At 34.8% G+C, this 18382-nt stretch overlaps 1 protein-coding gene and 1 long non-coding RNA gene across 3 annotated transcripts; both read left to right on the top strand.

The window, feature by feature from the left end:
* Positions 1-2180: 2180 nt before the first annotated feature.
* LOC120082606 (uncharacterized protein At2g27730, mitochondrial-like) lies at positions 2181-10779 on the top strand. Of its 2 annotated transcripts, none has more exons than XM_039037856.2 (4): positions 2181-2428; positions 2525-2647; positions 4447-4485; positions 10292-10779. In XM_039037856.2, exons 2-4 carry the CDS (start codon positions 2543-2545, stop codon positions 10493-10495), a joined length of 348 nt encoding a protein of 115 aa, XP_038893784.1. In that variant the 5' UTR covers positions 2181-2428; positions 2525-2542; the 3' UTR covers positions 10496-10779. The 2 variants fall into 2 exon arrangements, with proteins under 2 accessions (XP_038893784.1, XP_038893785.1); XM_039037857.2 differs by having other exon boundaries at positions 2214-2428; positions 2530-2647.
* On the top strand, positions 8017-9581 carry LOC150034290 (uncharacterized). Its single transcript, XR_016531206.1, has 2 exons — positions 8017-8261; positions 8405-9581. It is a non-coding gene; the product is annotated as an uncharacterized LOC150034290 (long non-coding RNA).
* Positions 10780-18382: the final 7603 nt, after the last annotated feature.

Here is an 18382-nt window from a genome sequence, read left to right as displayed (position 1 = left end):
TTCTGTCATGAATGGCGTTATATAACGAGACTAAACACTTCATGGTCCGATCTTATACAAATTTTTGTATAGGACACCCCCGCTCGCATGCCTCCATATGAATGATCAGGATTAAACCATCTGTAGCACTTTACAACACTTGTAACATCTACAAAGCGGGTCGTATCCGACAGGATAAGGTTTCCCTCATTTATCTATATACTACAGACCATTTAGGTTATCACTTAAGGCATGATCCACTTATATGTCTCCACATACATGCTTAAGTTACAACGACAACTAGGGATCTTAGTTTATTGGTTTGTGGTAAATGCGACTAAAATATCTCATATTTCATAGACAACAGTGAAGAAAATATCTCATATTATTACATCACAAGTGTTTGTTCATACAAGTGTTTACAAACTACAGGACCCTAAGAGAGTTTAGGGCATCAACCCCAACAAATACAATATTAAAACTATAAGTTATAAATATAATATGATAAGTTGGTTATCATATTTATTTATATCATTTTATTATTTTGAATAATAAATCATATTTTCTCTCTAACCAACTTAGTGGGTGGTTAATTGGTTTTTTATGGCAAAAAGGAATTAAAAGACAATAGTTTTCTTCTTCTTCCCCTGAGATCTACACAAAAAACACAGAGACTAAACGATTGAGGCATTTGCTATATGATAGTGAGAACAAAAACGTTATGTGTTCTTCCTCAATCTCCTTCCTCCTCCAAACTCAAAAATCACCCTCCTAACTAAAATAGTCAGAGCCCACAACTCCTGAACTCTCACCCTAAGTATACCGCAGGTTCCTAGTGGTTGTGTCTCTTTTTGGTTCGTGAAGTTCTTGTAGAAAGTCTTCAAGATTGCTGAGTTCAAGGTTCGTGACAGTTCGAGGGTTTTACAAGAAGAAGTGTTCTTGAAAGGTATAATCTCTTGAACCTTTTTCTCTCTTAAAGAACATGCTGTAATTTTTCTTAGAATGTATAATCTATATGTTTTATTGTAAATTTGTGTTTTCAATCAAAATGAAATTTGGATGATCTGCTTCTGCTCAAGGATCTCTTTAAATCGAGTTCCTTCAATTGGTATCAGAGTCAGGTTGTAGTTCTGATACCAAATTCCATTTCAGTATTGAAATCGTTTACATTAGAGGTGGGTTTTAAGTTCTACATTGCGTTTAAATGTTAAATGTATGTGGATGGTTGTTGATGGATGTTTCGGAATAGATGTCTCTATTGATGGCTTTCTTTTTGAATTACAAAGTTAATTTATAAGGGCTCCTGCGTTTTTGGGCATTAAACTTGCAATCGAGTCTATATTCATTTTAGTTTTTGAGTCGCTTGTGAAGCTTCAAAGAAAGGTTACAGTGCGCTTTGATGGAGAAGACGAAACGATGGCCGCATCGTATAGCTAGAGCTAAACGATCGTTTAGATTTTTCTATGCGTTCATGTAGAGTTTTCTACATGATCGTGTAGAATCTGCTAAATGATCATCGTGTAAAGTTTGCTACACAATTGTGTTGCGTTGGCTGCATGATCGCGTAGGCGCTCGATAGGTAGACGATTGCGCGGTATATGATACTCGGCACAAGACTTGCGTGCTAAACGATCGTGTAGACTTTCATGCTCATTACATAGTTATTAGCTACACGATCGCATGGTATGCGATGCTCGATGCACGTTGTATTAGTTAAAAGCTACACAATCATTTATACTCCATTGTTACTCGACGATCAGGAGATTTTCTACACGATCAAGCTGCAAGGGTTCTTGGTAGAGCGGTTCAAGACTCGATTCACTTGTTCTGAACCGGTGGATTCAACTTTTGTAATTGTTTAGCCATTTAATTTCTGGTTTTGAGATTATCTATCTCGGTCCATCTTTACTTAAATGTACATGTGATGTATGTCTATTTTATATGCCATAATGTATGTCATATAGTTTTAAAACTTACCATAGGTTATGCATGTAATTTCATGTATCATTTTTATTTAAATGTACTTGCCAAATTATCTATAAATAGTGACATTTGACGAGTTTTGAAAGACACCTATTAGTTGATCAATCTAAAAAGATCCAAGAAAATAGGGAAACCCATTCTTTGTTATTTTATTTACGTTTTATTATTTATTTATTTTATATATTATATATATTAGATTATTTATTTTATTATATATTATCATTATATTATATTTTCTGATTTTTTTTTTCGTGTACGTCGTGCTCCTCAAATTCACACAAGTTTATTGGTTTCCAAGCTTGGAACGAGTATTGATCCATTTCTTAAATTAAAGGCCTTGAGTTGGCTTAATCTCCCACCAATTTAGCTTCGGAAATTTTGCATCTACAAACCCCTATTCGACTTCCCAGTTCCTCCCGCACCGACTATCACCGTTTTCTTCCTAAAACTCTCTCTCCTTCTTTCGGTAAGCAATCGTCTTCAACCAATCTTGCTTAGTTGTTCTATAGGTTTTCCCACAACTGTTATGTTTCGATTCAATCGATCGTATTCCTCTTGTTAGGAAAGGCGATCAATAGAAATGGCAGCAGCTAGGACGGCCGCTAGAATCTTTTCCCGAAGGTTCTCCAGCAGCGGGAAGATACTCAGCGAGGAAGAAAAGGCTGCTGAGAATGTCTACATCAAGGTTCCCATTTAAAGCCTCCGACCTGTCATTTTTAGGTTTTCCATGTTTTTTTTTTCGTTTTGATCATGTTGGTTGTTTCATAGATTATAATTATAAGCATCGAGATGAATAAAATATGGTGAATTTGCTTGTTACCGACGTACAACTTGCTATTTCGAGAGATTTTAAGTTTCACTCGAGCTCTACGCCGTCAAATGAGTCTACTATTCTTTTCAATTTTATTTTTGTTGGGAATGAGATCTATCCGTTTGGTTTTAGTAACGGTTTTTAAACATTTTGAGCAATTGGAGTCCCTTTTTGTTGGTCTAAAGGTAAAAAAAAAATAAATGACTAAAAGGTCAAGGAGTTCAATCCATGGTGGCCATCTAGCTGGGAATTAATTTCCTACGAGTTTTCTTGATACCTAAATATTGTAGGGTCAGGCGGATTGTCCTGTAAAATTAGTCGAGGTACACTTAAGCTGGTCCGGACACTCACAGATATAGAAAAAAGGAATCAGCTATAAAATTATATGAGAAAATATTGAGGACAAGAGTTTTGTCCAAGGGTCGGAAACAGACATCATGCATTATCTTATCAGTTAATTTTGTCTTTTATTTTGTGTAATTAGGTATTTAGATATTTGATTAGGTTGGCATTTACCTTCTTTCTAATGTTTTCTTTAGTTTTATGAATTTCTAATAATTTGCTATTTCACAAATTATTATATTTATATGATGAAACGAGTGGAGAGTTTGGAAAATTTACTTGTGGGAAATATTGATAGTTTTTCCTTTTAAGTTGTTTGAAGACCCAAACGAGAATTTACAAAACCTAGTTGGGAATATAATCAATTGGCTGGCCAGGATCTCCTATATAATTCAAGCTATTCAAACAACAACGTAAAATAGATTGTATTACATACCTTTTGTAAACGATGGATGGAAAATCAAAGGTAAAAAAAAAGGTGAGATTGTGGAGTACAACTTTTAGGAGGAAAATTTTGTTGGATGAAAATGATGAGGTGAGTGGGTGTCAATGAGTTTAATTTTCTTTTAAGCATTAAATTATAAATTAGTTTACTGATGATAGGTAAAAAGTGGTTGAAAAGTAATTAGCATTGTATTTAATGAAGTAGAGGGTATGAAAGTGATTTAGCAGTAAAAGCTTTTTATGCTTATATCATTGTCACCATTAAGGGGTCCAAAAATACTTGTTAATTCAAAGGATTCTTTTATTGTTATATTTTTATTAAAATTATTATTATTATTTGAATAGTGTCCAAAACAAAACCCTTAAAGGGTCATTTTTGTCAATATCCCTGTCTCTCTCTCTAACAAGTAACTGACAAGTCTACTGTCCTTTAAATTTTTCTACGATCCCATTTTATTATTATCAAGTTTAGGCTCATTTCTTCTTTTCTAGTGGGTTAAATGGTATTTATTGAAGTAGAGGATTGGTTTCTGGATATTGCCATAGAGATTCGTGGCTTTGTTATCTCAAAAGGACTTCTTCGGTTCTTCTTAGTGCAGTTCTATAGTTCTTCATTTTGACGATAGAGTGTAATTAAAGGCTTTTTCTAGGTTGTTGCACTTTCGTTTTTCCATGCTTTTCCAGGTAGAGTATATATATATATATATTAATGTGGAACATTTGTCTATGCTGAAGCATCAAATTGATAAGTCTTGGACTTTTTTCAATGCCAAGAGTTTATTTATATCTATGAGTGTGAGTGAAGATTCTTCCTTTACCATCTGCTTGCTTATGCTGTCTTTTTTACCTTATTTCCATTCATATTTAATTTGGTTGAGATTTTGCAGAAAACTGAACAAGAAAAACTGGAGAAGCTTGCACGCAAGGTAGGCTTCTAGTTCCTTAAAATTTTCATTCATTTGAGATTATGGAGTTCGAAATATGGGGATCTTGGATAATATAGATTTCACATAGTAAAATTTAAAATTTTACAGTTTTCTTAATAATTGTAAAACTACAACTTAATTTTATTGAAGTAATTTTATATGTTTTTATGATAGACCTTAACCTTAATTTTGTTTATCAACGACATTGGAAAGATTCAAGAGCTCCCAGCCTCTCCCAATTTTTCACGCGAGAACCAAAATATGGAGTATAACCAAAAAGATACCCCACCCCTCGCAATCACGGTATATATATACTAAGAAATCAAAGGCCTGACAATTAACAACACAAGTACTACACCCGTCCCATATGCCTAAATATGTAAACCTTCATAATTGGGGGCCTATCATTTTGATACAAATGCTATTATGGTGTTACTAGAGTATTAAGGGTATAGTTATAATTAACCAGGGAGTTTGTTATGCTTGTTGATTATATATAGAGAAGGAGGCGAATGAAGAAGATAAACATGATTGTGGTGAGTGAAGTAGGGCTTGAGAGAGATCTCAAGATGGGGTGAGGGTCGAGGCTCCTCAAATTACTTGATTTATCTTGTCAGTTTCTTTTATTCAATACATTGTGGTTCTGTTTTGATTCCTATTGCTATGATGAGGCCCTGCTACTTGCTTATTGATTGGCCCCAAATCACTAAGGTTTATGAGCGTAGGCGTGTAAGGAAAGAAGATGGAATATAATGGGATTTGTATTGGTGTTTTGGGGCCCATTTATATTATGCTATTTCCCGTTGGTAGGTTTTGGGTGGGAAGAGGCTGAATGTGATTTAAGGGGATGAGCGTTATGGGCTAGAAGTATCTTCTGGTTGTATTTTCTGTGTGGTTCTCTTGGGTAAAATTGAGAGAGACGGGAAACTCTCAAACCTTTATTTGATATATGTTCAAAACTGGTGGTTTGAGTTCTGTGTAAACGACAATGACAACGTCTTTCAAGCAATGGATGATGAATTCAAAGCCAAGAGGGAAAAAGGACTATGCTACAAATACAACAAAAATATAGCCTTGGGCACCATTGCAAGAAAGAAGAATTGTAGATAATGGTGGTATGGGTATGAAGAACTGATTGTAGAGGGTGAAGCTCTGGCAGAAAAGACCATGGTTAACAATGAAAGGGAGACACCTGGAGTAGTAGCTCCTTCTCTCAATTTGAAGTTACGTGGGAATGTTGGTGGGCATGGCGTGGTAGTGTTGATTGATAGCAGGGCGACACACAACTCATTTCAAAAGAAGAAGTATGAACCCTCCAATTACATGTGTCGTCATCTGCAAGATATGGCGTGGTGCTTGGTACGGGGGTCTGTGCACGCTGTTGGCATTTACAAAGGTGTGGTCTTAACCATTTATGAATTATTATTATTCAAGATTTCTCCCTTTATCCATTGTCCTTTATCCTTGGCATAGCGGAGTTATTTTCATAAAAAAGAAAGAAAATGATTCCTCCCGTTATCCTTGGCATCACGGAGTAATTTTGGGCATTTATTTGCTAGATTCATTGGGCAAGTTTCACATTGATTACCATGTGTCAACCCTGGATTTTCGTGTGGGAGAAAGGTTGGTTTAGCTGTGAGGCAATCACAGTTCGGTAAAATCCTAAATATCTTTTAAATGAAGGATGGAGGCCTTTCGGGAGGAGGATCAAGGGGTGCTCATTGAATTAAACACCTTAGGACCCTTAAAGAAGGTTGCAATTGATGGACCAATGCAAAATATGGCATTTGAAGGTTGTCCAGAGGCCGTGAAGGGTGTTCTGTAATAGTATGCTTGAATTTTTGAACCTCAGATGAAATTGCTGCCAAATTGGACGAAAGAGCATGCGATCGAGTTGGAGCTGGGAAATGGACCAATCGACGTGTGCCTCTACCATCATCCACAGTTTTTCGAAGGAATAGATCGAATGTCTTGTGGAAGAAATATTGATTGTTTGCTGTAAATAGAAATGTGTTCTCCAGTTCAATAATGTCGATAAAGGAAAAAAAGATGGGAGTTGGCATTTTTGTGTCTACTATCAAAGCCCTCAGTCATGTAACCGAGCTAGGCAAATATCCTACTGCTGTTGTAGATGAATTGCTTGATGAGTTGCGAGGACTTACGATAGTTTCTATGATCGATTTGAAGAATGGGTATCATCGAATATGAATGAATCCTTCAGTTGTTCACAGAATGACATTTCGAACTCATGGGGGATATTTTGAGTTCTTGGTAATGGCATTTGGTTGTGCAATGCCCCTTCCATGAACGACATATTTCGACCTTTCCTCTGGAAGTTTTGGTATTCTTCAATGACATCCTGATTATTAGTACTACCATGCAGGATTCCGTTACTCAATCCAAGTATTAGAGATTTTGCTTGTGAATCAGTATGTGGCAATTTGAAAAAAATGCCAGTTTGGGGCTGCCAAGATTGAATGTTTGGGTATATTGTGTCTTGAACGTGTGGTAGGTAGTCGTTGATCCAGCAAAATTGGATGCGATGGAAAAATGGCGAACACCAAAGAATATTATAGAGTTGGTATCGTTGCAAAATAGTTGTCACTGAGGGAATAAACAGGAGTGTGCGTATTGATCAACAAGATTGAGTGTTTGTAGTGGAATTGGATGCTTTCGGAGTGGGCATATGAGTGATGTTATGTAGAATCAACAATCTTTAGTGCATTTTAGCCCAGCCTTACCTACACTGCATTGATACAAGGCGGTGTATGAACAAAAGAGAGTTTATGGCCATTGTGTTAGTCTTAGTGGTCCAAAAGTGGCGACCTGATCTCTTGGGAGACATGTTTATTGTGCATATTGATCAGAAACGTCAATTTTTTTTTGTTGGAGCAAAGGGTTGTAGCAAGAGATTGAGAAATTACCAAGTGGATAGCTAAATTACAGTGGTATGACTTCAGTATCGAGCATAAAAGAGGATTAGATAATCAAGCGGCTAATGTGTCTCTATTATTGCCAACGATGGAGTTGGGCATGCCAAATGTAGTGGAAGGCATGAATACGACCACTTACCTACACTGCATTGATACAAGGCGGTGTATGAACAAAAGAGAGTTTATGGCCATTGTGTTAGTCTTAGTGGTCCAAAAGTGGCGACCTGATCTCTTGGGAGACATGTTTATTGTGCATATTGATCAGAAACGTCAATTTTTTTTTGTTGGAGCAAAGGGTTGTAGCAAGAGATTGAGAAATTACCAAGTGGATAGCTAAATTACAGTGGTATGACTTCAGTATCGAGCATAAAAGAGGATTAGATAATCAAGCGGCTAATGTGTCTCTATTATTGCCAACGATGGAGTTGGGCATGCCAAATGTAGTGGAAGGCATGAATACGACCATTTCTAAGGAACAAATAAGCGCAGGCCATGCCCATTTGATGGAATCTTCAAGCACGACAACTAGCTCTAGATGGGTATGCTTTGAGGGACCACTTACCCATTTATAAGGGCAGGGCAGGTTGGTTTTACCCCCAAACTCATCCACTGCATGAGTTTCATGATAATCGGGTGGGATGTCACCGACTCACCATGGAGCTTGGAAAGTGTATTGGTGTGGAATGAAAGCAATGGTGCAAGCTTTTGTTGCTGAATGTACCGTATGTCAACTAGCAAAGTACTTCACATTGGCACTGGCTGTCTCTTACAAGTCTTACCTGTTCCGGACAAGATTTGGGAAGATAAATAACTTCATTGTGAAGGTCTTCCAAAATTGAATTGGTATGCAATTATTCTTGTTGTGGTTGATTATTTGTCTAAGTATGTGCATTTTATATTGCTCAAATACTTGTGGTTTTTGTGGCTCTGCATCAAAGAAATCTTTCATTTACATGGGTATCTGAGAATTATTGTTTCTGATATAGATAAAACGTTAACTAGTTTGTTTTGGGAAGAACTATTTCATGCATTGGACACTCAGTTGAAGAGGAGCACAACCTATCACCCTCAAACGGAAGAGCAAAGTAAGGTGGTAAATCGAGGGGTCAAAACATACTTTCTCGCTGCTTTGTGATGACGACACCGTCATAGTGGTTGAAATAGATTCTTTGGGCCTAGTTTAGTTATCAATTTAAAATACATCATTTCATGTGTCAGCGAACAATATGCCTTTTGAGATTGTTTCTAGCCAGTCACCACCACCTTTGCTGCCCTATACTTGTGATTCGACGGTTGCTGAAGTTGATGCTCAATTCTGGGATCAGAATGGGATGGCTGAAAGGTTTTTTGTTGAAGACTCAGCAACGAATGACGAAGTTGGCTAATGAAAAGTGCCATGATGTTCACTTCCTATTTGACGATGGGTGTATATTAAGTTGCGAGCCTACCACCTAACTTTTTTGCATTGTCACATACATCCTAAGCTAGCTTCGCTATTTATCGGACTATTTCAGATATTGTAATGAATAGCGGCTAGGTGGAGTGGCCTACCGCGTGGCATTATGGTGGGAATTTAGAATTCATCTAGTGTTTCACATATCAGTTTTGTGCAAAGTTGTTGGCCATAATCTCCCAAGTGTTCCCCATTCCACCAAACCTAGAAGGCTACAGCATAATTTGACTATGCAATTTTTTCCAGCTGAAGTGTTAGGCTCGCGCAAGGCACTGTGAGATAAAACTGGAGGTTCTCATTCATTGGGAACAAACCGAGAAGGATGATGCAACTTGGGAGCTCATTGCTGATACTTTTTGCGCAATTTCCAGAGGAGGAAAAGATGAATCTTCCGGGAGGTGCGCGAGGAAGAAAGGAATGTAATCGAGATGACCTTACTTAGAACAAGATTTGTTCTATTGGTTGTACAATTGTATCCTTGAGTTCTGAAGAAAGGAATGTAATGGGTTTTTGTAAGGGCTGTGGGATCCATTTATATTCTTTTATTATAGAATTTGGTCGAGGAGAGCTTGCTAAATGTGATTTAAGGGGAAGAGCATTTTAAGTTAGTGGTATTTTGGCTGTATTTTCTGTTGGAGAGAGACGGGAAGGTCTTCGAACTTCCCATGGTATATGTTGATAAATCAAATTGGTGGCTAAGTTCTATCACACATTTAGGTTTAGGGTTAGGGGTGTTCAAAAGATCCGATAACCCAAAAGCTCTGATCAACTCAACTCAACCGTTACGATTTGGGTTGGGTTATCAACTCATTTGAGTTTGGTTAGGTTGGTTTCAAAATAAATGAAAAATTTTATGAGTTGGATTGGTTCATTGGTTCACATAAAATAATTCTAACCAATTCGAATATATTATTAATTTTAAAAAGTATTTTTTTTTTAAATTTATGATATGATTATATATACATATATTAATTTTAATTTTATTTAATTTCATTGTTTTTTTAGATTATTTATTCTCCCACTCCTAAAAACAACTTTTTAGTACTTTGAAAAGAAAATTTTCATAATATAAATTCAAATTGAATTGTTAATCTTAATTCAGTATATGAAGATAATTAAATAAAGGTTTTACATATTAACTTTTTTCTTATTTCTAGAGCAAAAATTTAAATAATTGACCTGAGTAACCTGAACGAAGACAACCCAATTGTTTCATGGTTTAGTTGGGTTAGGTGCATTATTTAATTAGGGTTATTTAGGTTGAAGAAACTTACAATTTGAACAATTATATTGGGTCTAAAAGGTGCTTCAACTTGACCAAACCCAACTCACAAACACCCTTATGTAGGGTAATTAAATTCTCTTTTTTGACAAAGAGCTAAATGTTCTAATCTTCTAGGCTGCTGCATTATGTTTGTAGGGACCTAAACCAGAAGAAAAGGCAGGAGGATCAGTAACCGATTCCATTCCAAGTGGCTCGGCCTCAGCATCAGGAGCATCAACAGAGAAAATATCTAGTGACAAACACCGCAATTATGCTGTTGTAGCTGGAACTGTAACTATTCTTGGCGCTCTTGGATGGTATCTCAAATCTAAAAAGAAGCCAGAAGAAGTCCGTGATTGAGTTAACAAATGACGTCGTTTTCTTATCATCGACATCTGAAGCATGGCAGAGGTGAGTGTTCTTTCCGCTGGTAAATAAACGAAAAGTTCTTGGTTAATGAATACATTATGTTTAGATTTAAATAGTTCTCTTGGCCTTATTTTTGTTTACTTTCCTGGAAAATTAACCTGGAGAGATATTGAACAGTGTTGAGCATGCCCTATGACAAAGACTTGGTTAAGTGGATTTCAATTTCACACTCTTTTTAATAATATGGAATAAATACTCATTTTCCATCGTTTCTAGCGAGATGTCTAAACAAAGAAAAACTTTGTTTCCATTACTCTATGAAAAGATGACAGGATTTAATTGTGTTATCAAGACTTGAAATGGACATTTATTTTCTCTATTGACACTTAGATGCACAATTCTTCGTTTTCTTCCTTCTTTTTTAGAATGTAATTTTGTTGATGTCTATTTGATCTTTGAAGTTTCATCAGATATACTTTAATCCCTTCTAAGTTAGCAAAATAGTTTTAAATGGTCATTTAACTTTATATTAATGAAATGCTGACTGAATCGTTAAATGCTGACGTTGATGAAATGACAAGTCTACCTCATTGAGCAACTTGACAAAAAGAATTACTCGCACCATCTTTTAGGGGAAATTTCCTCAATTCCACCCTTTTTCATGCTCGGATTACCATATCAACTATAATACAACTTTTGCTTCTATTAAAAATTGGATTGCATTTTGCACTTCCCTTTTTTTTTTCTTTGTAAACTATGAATCAATAAATCATATTTAGGATTTGAATATACTAAATAATTTAACAAAAATTTATTGAAGCCACATAAATATGGAGGATTTTGCATGCTATCATTGGATGCGTGGATGAAATTTTTGTTAAGGCGTGGAAATAAAACAGCCCAACTTACTCCCTGATTGACTTCCAAGTCAGCGATTTGGAGAGGAACAATGAGTGATAGAATCGCCAACTTGGCTTCAGAAATTTCCACTTCCACAAAATTTTCACGCTCGGACTATTAAAAGTCAAACAAGCGAACTGCGATGGTAGCTGGTGGACGTTGACGGTGACGTGCGAGGATGACGAAAGTGACAGGTAGAAATCGAAGGAAATTGTGGGGATGACGGGAAGTAATCGCAGAGGGTTAGGTTCAAGAATAATGTGATCTTTAAAAGTAATGATAAAAATAAGGGACATAAAAAAGAAATTTCAAAAATAGGGTTGAAGAAAAGTATCGGCAAAAATTTGATAGTTTTTAGTGGAGAGGAAAATCATGTACTTAATCCATTCAGCATCTCGTGGATGTTAGATGATTGTCATGTCAATCATATGGACTTGGTCGAAGGGCCAAATTCGTGAATGGAGTCCACGATTTTAGTATTTTTTTTTTCTTTCTAATTTTGATTGTTTTCTCTAAATTTTTAATTAACAATTTTCTTTTTTACTTGTTTTGTTCTTGATCTTTTATATCATACTCATTTACTAGATTTAGTGTCTCATGATAAAATGTAATTTCATTAGTTCTTTAATTTAAAAATAGAAGTTCACATGAAGTTAAAAGTTTGGATTACAAGTCAGTTTTCCACAGGGTGATTGTCTTCGTGTAACTCTAGATTAGTTTCGCCTTGTTGCCGTTGTCATCTACGACGAATACGTCTTTGATCAGTGTCAGCAATATTGAGTCGTCTTGTCTGTTGAATAATACTTTCTACATTTACCAAGGCTTGATCACACATTGAACTCAATTATGGTAAATTTTGTGTTGTATTGAATATTGCGGTACATCTTGAACAAAATTATTCTGTATGATGAAAAAAATTAATACTAAATAATGTTCATATCATACATTTGAAAAACGTAAGATGATAAAACTCTTACCATGCAGTGATAGTAAGTGTTGTCAAATGTGATAAATTGTCTCGTAATTGAATCGTACCAAGAAAAATAGTTATATGATATAGCTGGTCCATTTGTTATCTCCATGTGCACAATGATCATTACATGCACGTCTATTATCTACGTGTCAGTCTTGGTCATGCTTACCTCTCAGACCGAGAGTGTAATGCCGAGAGTGTAACGAAGGTATTGTTAGTCGCAGACCGAACCGTCTCAACACATGATTTGGTTAATGTCACCCTACCATATGGAAACATATAAGAGATCTAATGGTCAACTATATGTCTCGACCATCATGACAATTATCAGGTAGTAATGACAAAATATCTTGCGTGTATGACGTCCAATTAATCTGAAAAAAAAAAAAAAACTATTAGACACCTAAAAAGTATGTAATATTCATTTGTGCATTTATTTGTTACCTAATTGTGCATCAGTCGGTCAAATATTTGTCAGTATACTAGCAACATATTTGCTGACTATTTAGAGGTAGCTAATACACTACCCCATCTATCATTTAAAAAAAATACAATTAATTTATTTTATTACATAAAATGATAACAAAATCTTTCATAAGCTCGTACTTGTAGTAGTATCAATGGTCTCGCTATTTCCAAAGCTTGGGCATTAATAGCCCGACATAGTTTTCTATAAATCCATGCAAGACAGACACCACCCCACGAGTATGTATCAGCATGTCCGAAATCAGACAGTAATGGAAGAAACATGAGATGTACCAGAGTGTTCGACTTGTCAGCGAACAAAAATTCTCCAATAAGCTGCATAATGTATGCTCGTGCATACCTCTGTACGCTAATTTCTTTGGCATCAGGAGACAATTCTGAAAATTGGGACGCTAACCATAGGATACTCAATTTTGTGGCTTTCAAATCATCTGGTTGAACATCCAAAAGATCGTCACAAATAGCTTATTCTCCAATCATATTGCGACGAACCTGTCAAAGGTTCTCCGTCCACTCGTAATCCAAACTGAATTGCAACATCCTACAACGTAATTGTGCATTTCCCACAAGGCATGTGAAATGTATGGGTTGTTAGTCTCCAACACTCTACTACAATTACAATTACATGAGAGTATGAAATCTTGAATGACTGTCATTTATTACAAGAACAAGCCCCTTCTTTCAAGCTCACAACTTGTGTGTTGACCTTTATAGGGAGAGTACTTATGCCTATTTGTACTTCAAAAGTTTGGGTTTCCCTGTCAATAGATGTTACTGTGTGTGTATGCTTGTTTTTCCCACCTCTTAAGCTTTCTCATGGCATATTCCGTATATAAGTCCACACGATCGAGTGTTTCGCTTATTCTTGTCTTCGACGTTTAAAATATAGTATTGTGCAATAGAATGTTAGCCTAACCAAAGAAGTAATCGACAAGATTCAACACATTTGAAAGTCTGATTCATACATTCAGTTGCATTGCTTATCATCCACCCATAGCGGTACCCATCATCATGTGATTATGTCCATTTTCAAGTCAATATTAGAAAAATATTCAAGACACTCAGGGTTCAATTGCTTCAACTCTTTTATGCACGTAATGAACTTGCATTTTTGGTGTTGATTTTCTATCTTACACACCAAATCTTTCAATTGCTATGATTTGTATTTCGTATTGAAATTACCAATAACATGACGAACACAATATCGGTGGTATGCTCTAGGTTCACTCCAACCTATTTCTTCATTGTTAATTGTAACAAGAATGCCTTTATGTCTATTAGAAATCAAGCAAATACCATCTTGTTGGGTAACATATTCATGCAATGCCCACAGAAACCATGATCAACTGGAGGAGTTTTCTCCTTCAACAATAACAAAAGCAAGAAGAAATATATGCCCGTTTGCATCAATAGATAAGGCGCTCAATAATTTCCCTTTATACTTTCCGTAGAGATGAGTTCCATAAATTTGAATTAATGGTCTACATATTTGAACCCTTCTTTTGTAGGATCAAAGTACCAGAAATCTCGACAAAAAATAGTCGTATCTGACACAGCAAACGAAAAAAATACCAATCTGATCGTATTCCAGGATTGTAATGGACAACAACACTCAATCAATACGGAATCTCAGGAACAACTCTATCCATATTTTGGGATTTCAATACTCATAAAATTTGAAACAAGTTGTGAATGATCCCGTGTCAATCTGAGTACAAACATGAGTGTTCTCCAGTCTAGTAATTTCAAACAGCCTATGAGTTTTATGTCGACATGCCCGTAACCTCCAATCACAACCATCCTTCCATTGTTTGCATCTCACATACTAAATATGTTGGTTCGATTCTACTACGACAATCTCATAGTGTTCTGTCACGCAGTATTTTTTTGCGGCTAGTTGTAGATCTTCTTTAGTGTCAAATAATATTCCCTTTTGTATTAAACTAGAATTATCTACACATCTACTCATTTCCTCCAATGTTAACCCTCGTTCATAGATTGAATTAGTAATGTCCTAATCTATTTGGGTGGACATCTTTGATGGTACTAACTCAAGATCATATTCTTTATTTTTATAGTTTCCAAATAATTCATCAAGTTCTACGTCAATATCACTGTTCTTTCATTTCTAGGTTCAAGAATGACTAATTCTTCAGGACGCATCGCCATATTTACTCAAATGTTTACAACTGTTATAGTTCACAAAAAATTAGTCTAACTTAATACATTAATAGTAATAACCCAATCCAACATCAGTCCAAAAGATAATCCAAACTCTATTTTATAACCGGTCCGAAAAGTTTATTTTTTTAAACCAAAATAATAAACCTACATGTACAATCCAAACTCAAATACAATAGCAGTCCAAATATTTTCTTTTAAATAAAAAAGCCAACTACAGCTGAAATCTTCAGCCCAACTTATAATATTAAACTACAAAAAAAAGAAAAAACAATTCAAATCATAGACAAACAAACTTCACACACTAGATCTCCCAAATTTTTAATCAAAATAGATAAAAACTCTAGTTTTTGATGCATAAATTTAAACAAAATACTAGACTTATGGAGCACAATCTCATATATTGAAGAAAAAAAATTGTTACCTATGGTCGAGGCGGCATGAAGTACAACGCATGATGGAGCGGATGGCAGAAGATGGTGGGCGATGGATGGCGAACGACAGAAGATGGATGTGGGTGGACGACGACTACGAGAGAGAGGCAGAAAGAAAGGGTTGAGATGGGGGGAAGAAAGTGAGGGAGAAGGTCGTGGGATAGGTTTTGGGACCACTAAGTCGTGTATTGGGTACATAAGTTAGGGAGTCGTGGACCTGGTCCACGATTACTTGATTAACGTTGCATGTGACAGTCTGTTATGCTAGGGTGTACCAGATTCACGTGATGAGAAGGAAATCGTGGACCCTGTCCACGATTTAGGTACTTACTCAGTAATCGTGTACCAGGTCCACGATTTCACTACTCTATTTTTGTCAATTCTTATTAAAATAACATTATTTAAAGAAAAATCAATCATAGAAGATGAAGAAGCTAATTTAGGATTGTTTTGGAATATTATAATATTTTTAAATCATTTTAATTTTCACTCAATAGTTTAAACTATTTTAATTTCAAATTATTTATCAACTAATCAAATGATTTTGCCTAGTAGTTAAATGAGGTAGACTGATCATCCTATCCACGTTAGCATTTAATGTTCTAGTTAATATTTTGTTACTAGTTAAGTCAGGGACCATTTAGAATTATTTTGTAGATATGAGGGATTAAAGTGCATTTTTTGAACCTTCGGGGATCAAATAGACATCAACTTCAAACTTGAGGGAATAAAAGTGAATTTTACCATTTTTCCTTTTGTACATGAGGTGGGGTGAAGACTTAAGGGGTATTTGGGATGCTGAGTTGATTATTATAATATGTGGTTATTATAATCTGGGGGTGATAATAGTTTGTATTTCAGGTGCAGATTATTTTAGTACGGGTGATGATAATAATTTGTGTTTCGAGTAGAGACTATTTTACTCCAGGTAGGAAATAGTAAACACTGTAACAAAAAGATGAGATGATGAGTAGAAAATAGTAGACACTGTAGTAAAGAGAGATTTGAAATAGTAATACTATAGTTAATTGTAGGTTATAATAGTTGGAAACACCAACTATTATAATTAGAGTCCCAAATATCGAGTGAGCTATAATAGTTCATTCAATCCACTTAAAATTGGGGTCAAACACCCGTTTAAACATTCTAATCGTAGGGGTGGATGTCCTAAGCTAAGTTTCATGTCTTCAACAGTACATTGCTGTTAAACACTTTTCCTTGCATTTTAAAGAAAGAATAAAATCAAAATCATTTGTGTGATTGTATGGGAGATCAATTAGGTCATGTGAAGTACCTTTTGTTCATCACTTGACTTGGAGCTTTACTTATCAATGTTTAAAACTTCTAATATTTACAGATCTGTATGACACGAATTAGTTAGTAATTTTTCTTATAGTATGTCAATTATTATAATAACCTCCCAATATTGTCATCTGAATTATTTGTGTAAATAATAAAGTAATACTAAAACTACTAAAAAGGGGGAAAAAAAAAACAAAGACTTTTCATATTTGACAGATTTGAAATGAGAAAGAAAAACCTCTGTCTGAAATACTGACTTTAAATTTTACAAACCTATTTTAAAAGAAAAAAAAAACTTCCCTTCTCTGAAATTCATCACATAAAACGAAATTTTATAAACCTACCCGAGGAACTTGGGAGCAGTAAATACATAATAAAAATATTCAAAGACTTCAATTTAATAATAAAAGAGTAATAATAACTAAGATCATGATTATACCAAGGTGAAAGTATAAAAAGTGGATCCCAATAAATTACATTTGTTGTTGTTTATCTTGTAGTTTGTATTTGTACTGACAAGTGAGGTCTACTGCCCAATCTATAATAAAGAAATGAAAAGTGATTGACGAGTGGTGGTGCTCAATTTGTTTGCATTTTGAAATTACGTTATCGTTTCTATTACTGTTAGTGTATTATTACATTAAGAGAGGTATAAATTCATCATATTTACTGTTACTGTTATCGTTTGATCTTAAACAATAATGATAACGTTAACGGTAAATATGACATATTCATAATTTTGAGTAAACAGGATCAAAAGCTATCAAGTTATATTTACGATTATAGCCTTACTACGATTTATCTATTGAAGAAATTCAATTACGATTACACCAATTTTTATTAAGATTGGTAAACGTGACCTAATCGTAACAAGAATATTTTGATATATGAATAAAAGAATAACGTTATTCGAGATATTTCTGAAAATATACCCAAAAATTGAGTTGATTTCAAACCATTCAAATCAACTTTCTTTACTTTCATATCTTAAAACCTCAAATAAGTTATGTTTTCCAGGTAAGTGGAGATTAGCAAGCTATTGGATGAATAATACGCGTTGAAAGAAATAACAAATTTTGTCAATGATAATTATATTTTAACCCCCCAACTTCTTTTTTTTATACTAAAGTCTAGTTGTTGACATCCTTCGACCAAGTCCAATACTTTTTTTTATTTTATTATTTTTTTTTCCTTTTTTCAATTAAGCTTTCTAGAAAAGAAAGAGCTCCATTTTCTTTTTCTTTTCTTCGTTGAATTTTGGCAGTGGGAAACAGCTATTTACACGTATGATCTAAGATTTTTTTTATAATAAAAACCTTATTTAGTATTAAAATCAATAGATAGCTTAATGGTAAATTTGCCTCCCCTAGACTTAGGTTTGAGTCTCACTCGTTATATTTATTTTTACTAAATTATATAAAGCCTCCCGTCAACAAAATTTTTGGATCCGCCATTGATGGGTTCAAGCATAATGTTCTCATGTCGTTTTATGTTTCAAACATAATGAATAATGTCTCACTTTTATTTTGTTATCTTATTGATTTTGTTTTGTGAAAATTTGTTTAGTGAAGTTGTTAACTTTGTTTCACAAATATAAATGGA

The sequence above is a fragment of the Benincasa hispida genome, chromosome 8, assembly GCF_027475165.1.
Source record: "Benincasa hispida cultivar pf3 chromosome 8, pf3_genome.v1.1, whole genome shotgun sequence".
NCBI lineage: Eukaryota > Viridiplantae > Streptophyta > Magnoliopsida > Cucurbitales > Cucurbitaceae > Benincasa > Benincasa hispida.
The sequence above is the reverse complement of the archived record's forward strand: the minus strand, read 5'-3'. Positions and strand labels throughout refer to the sequence as shown.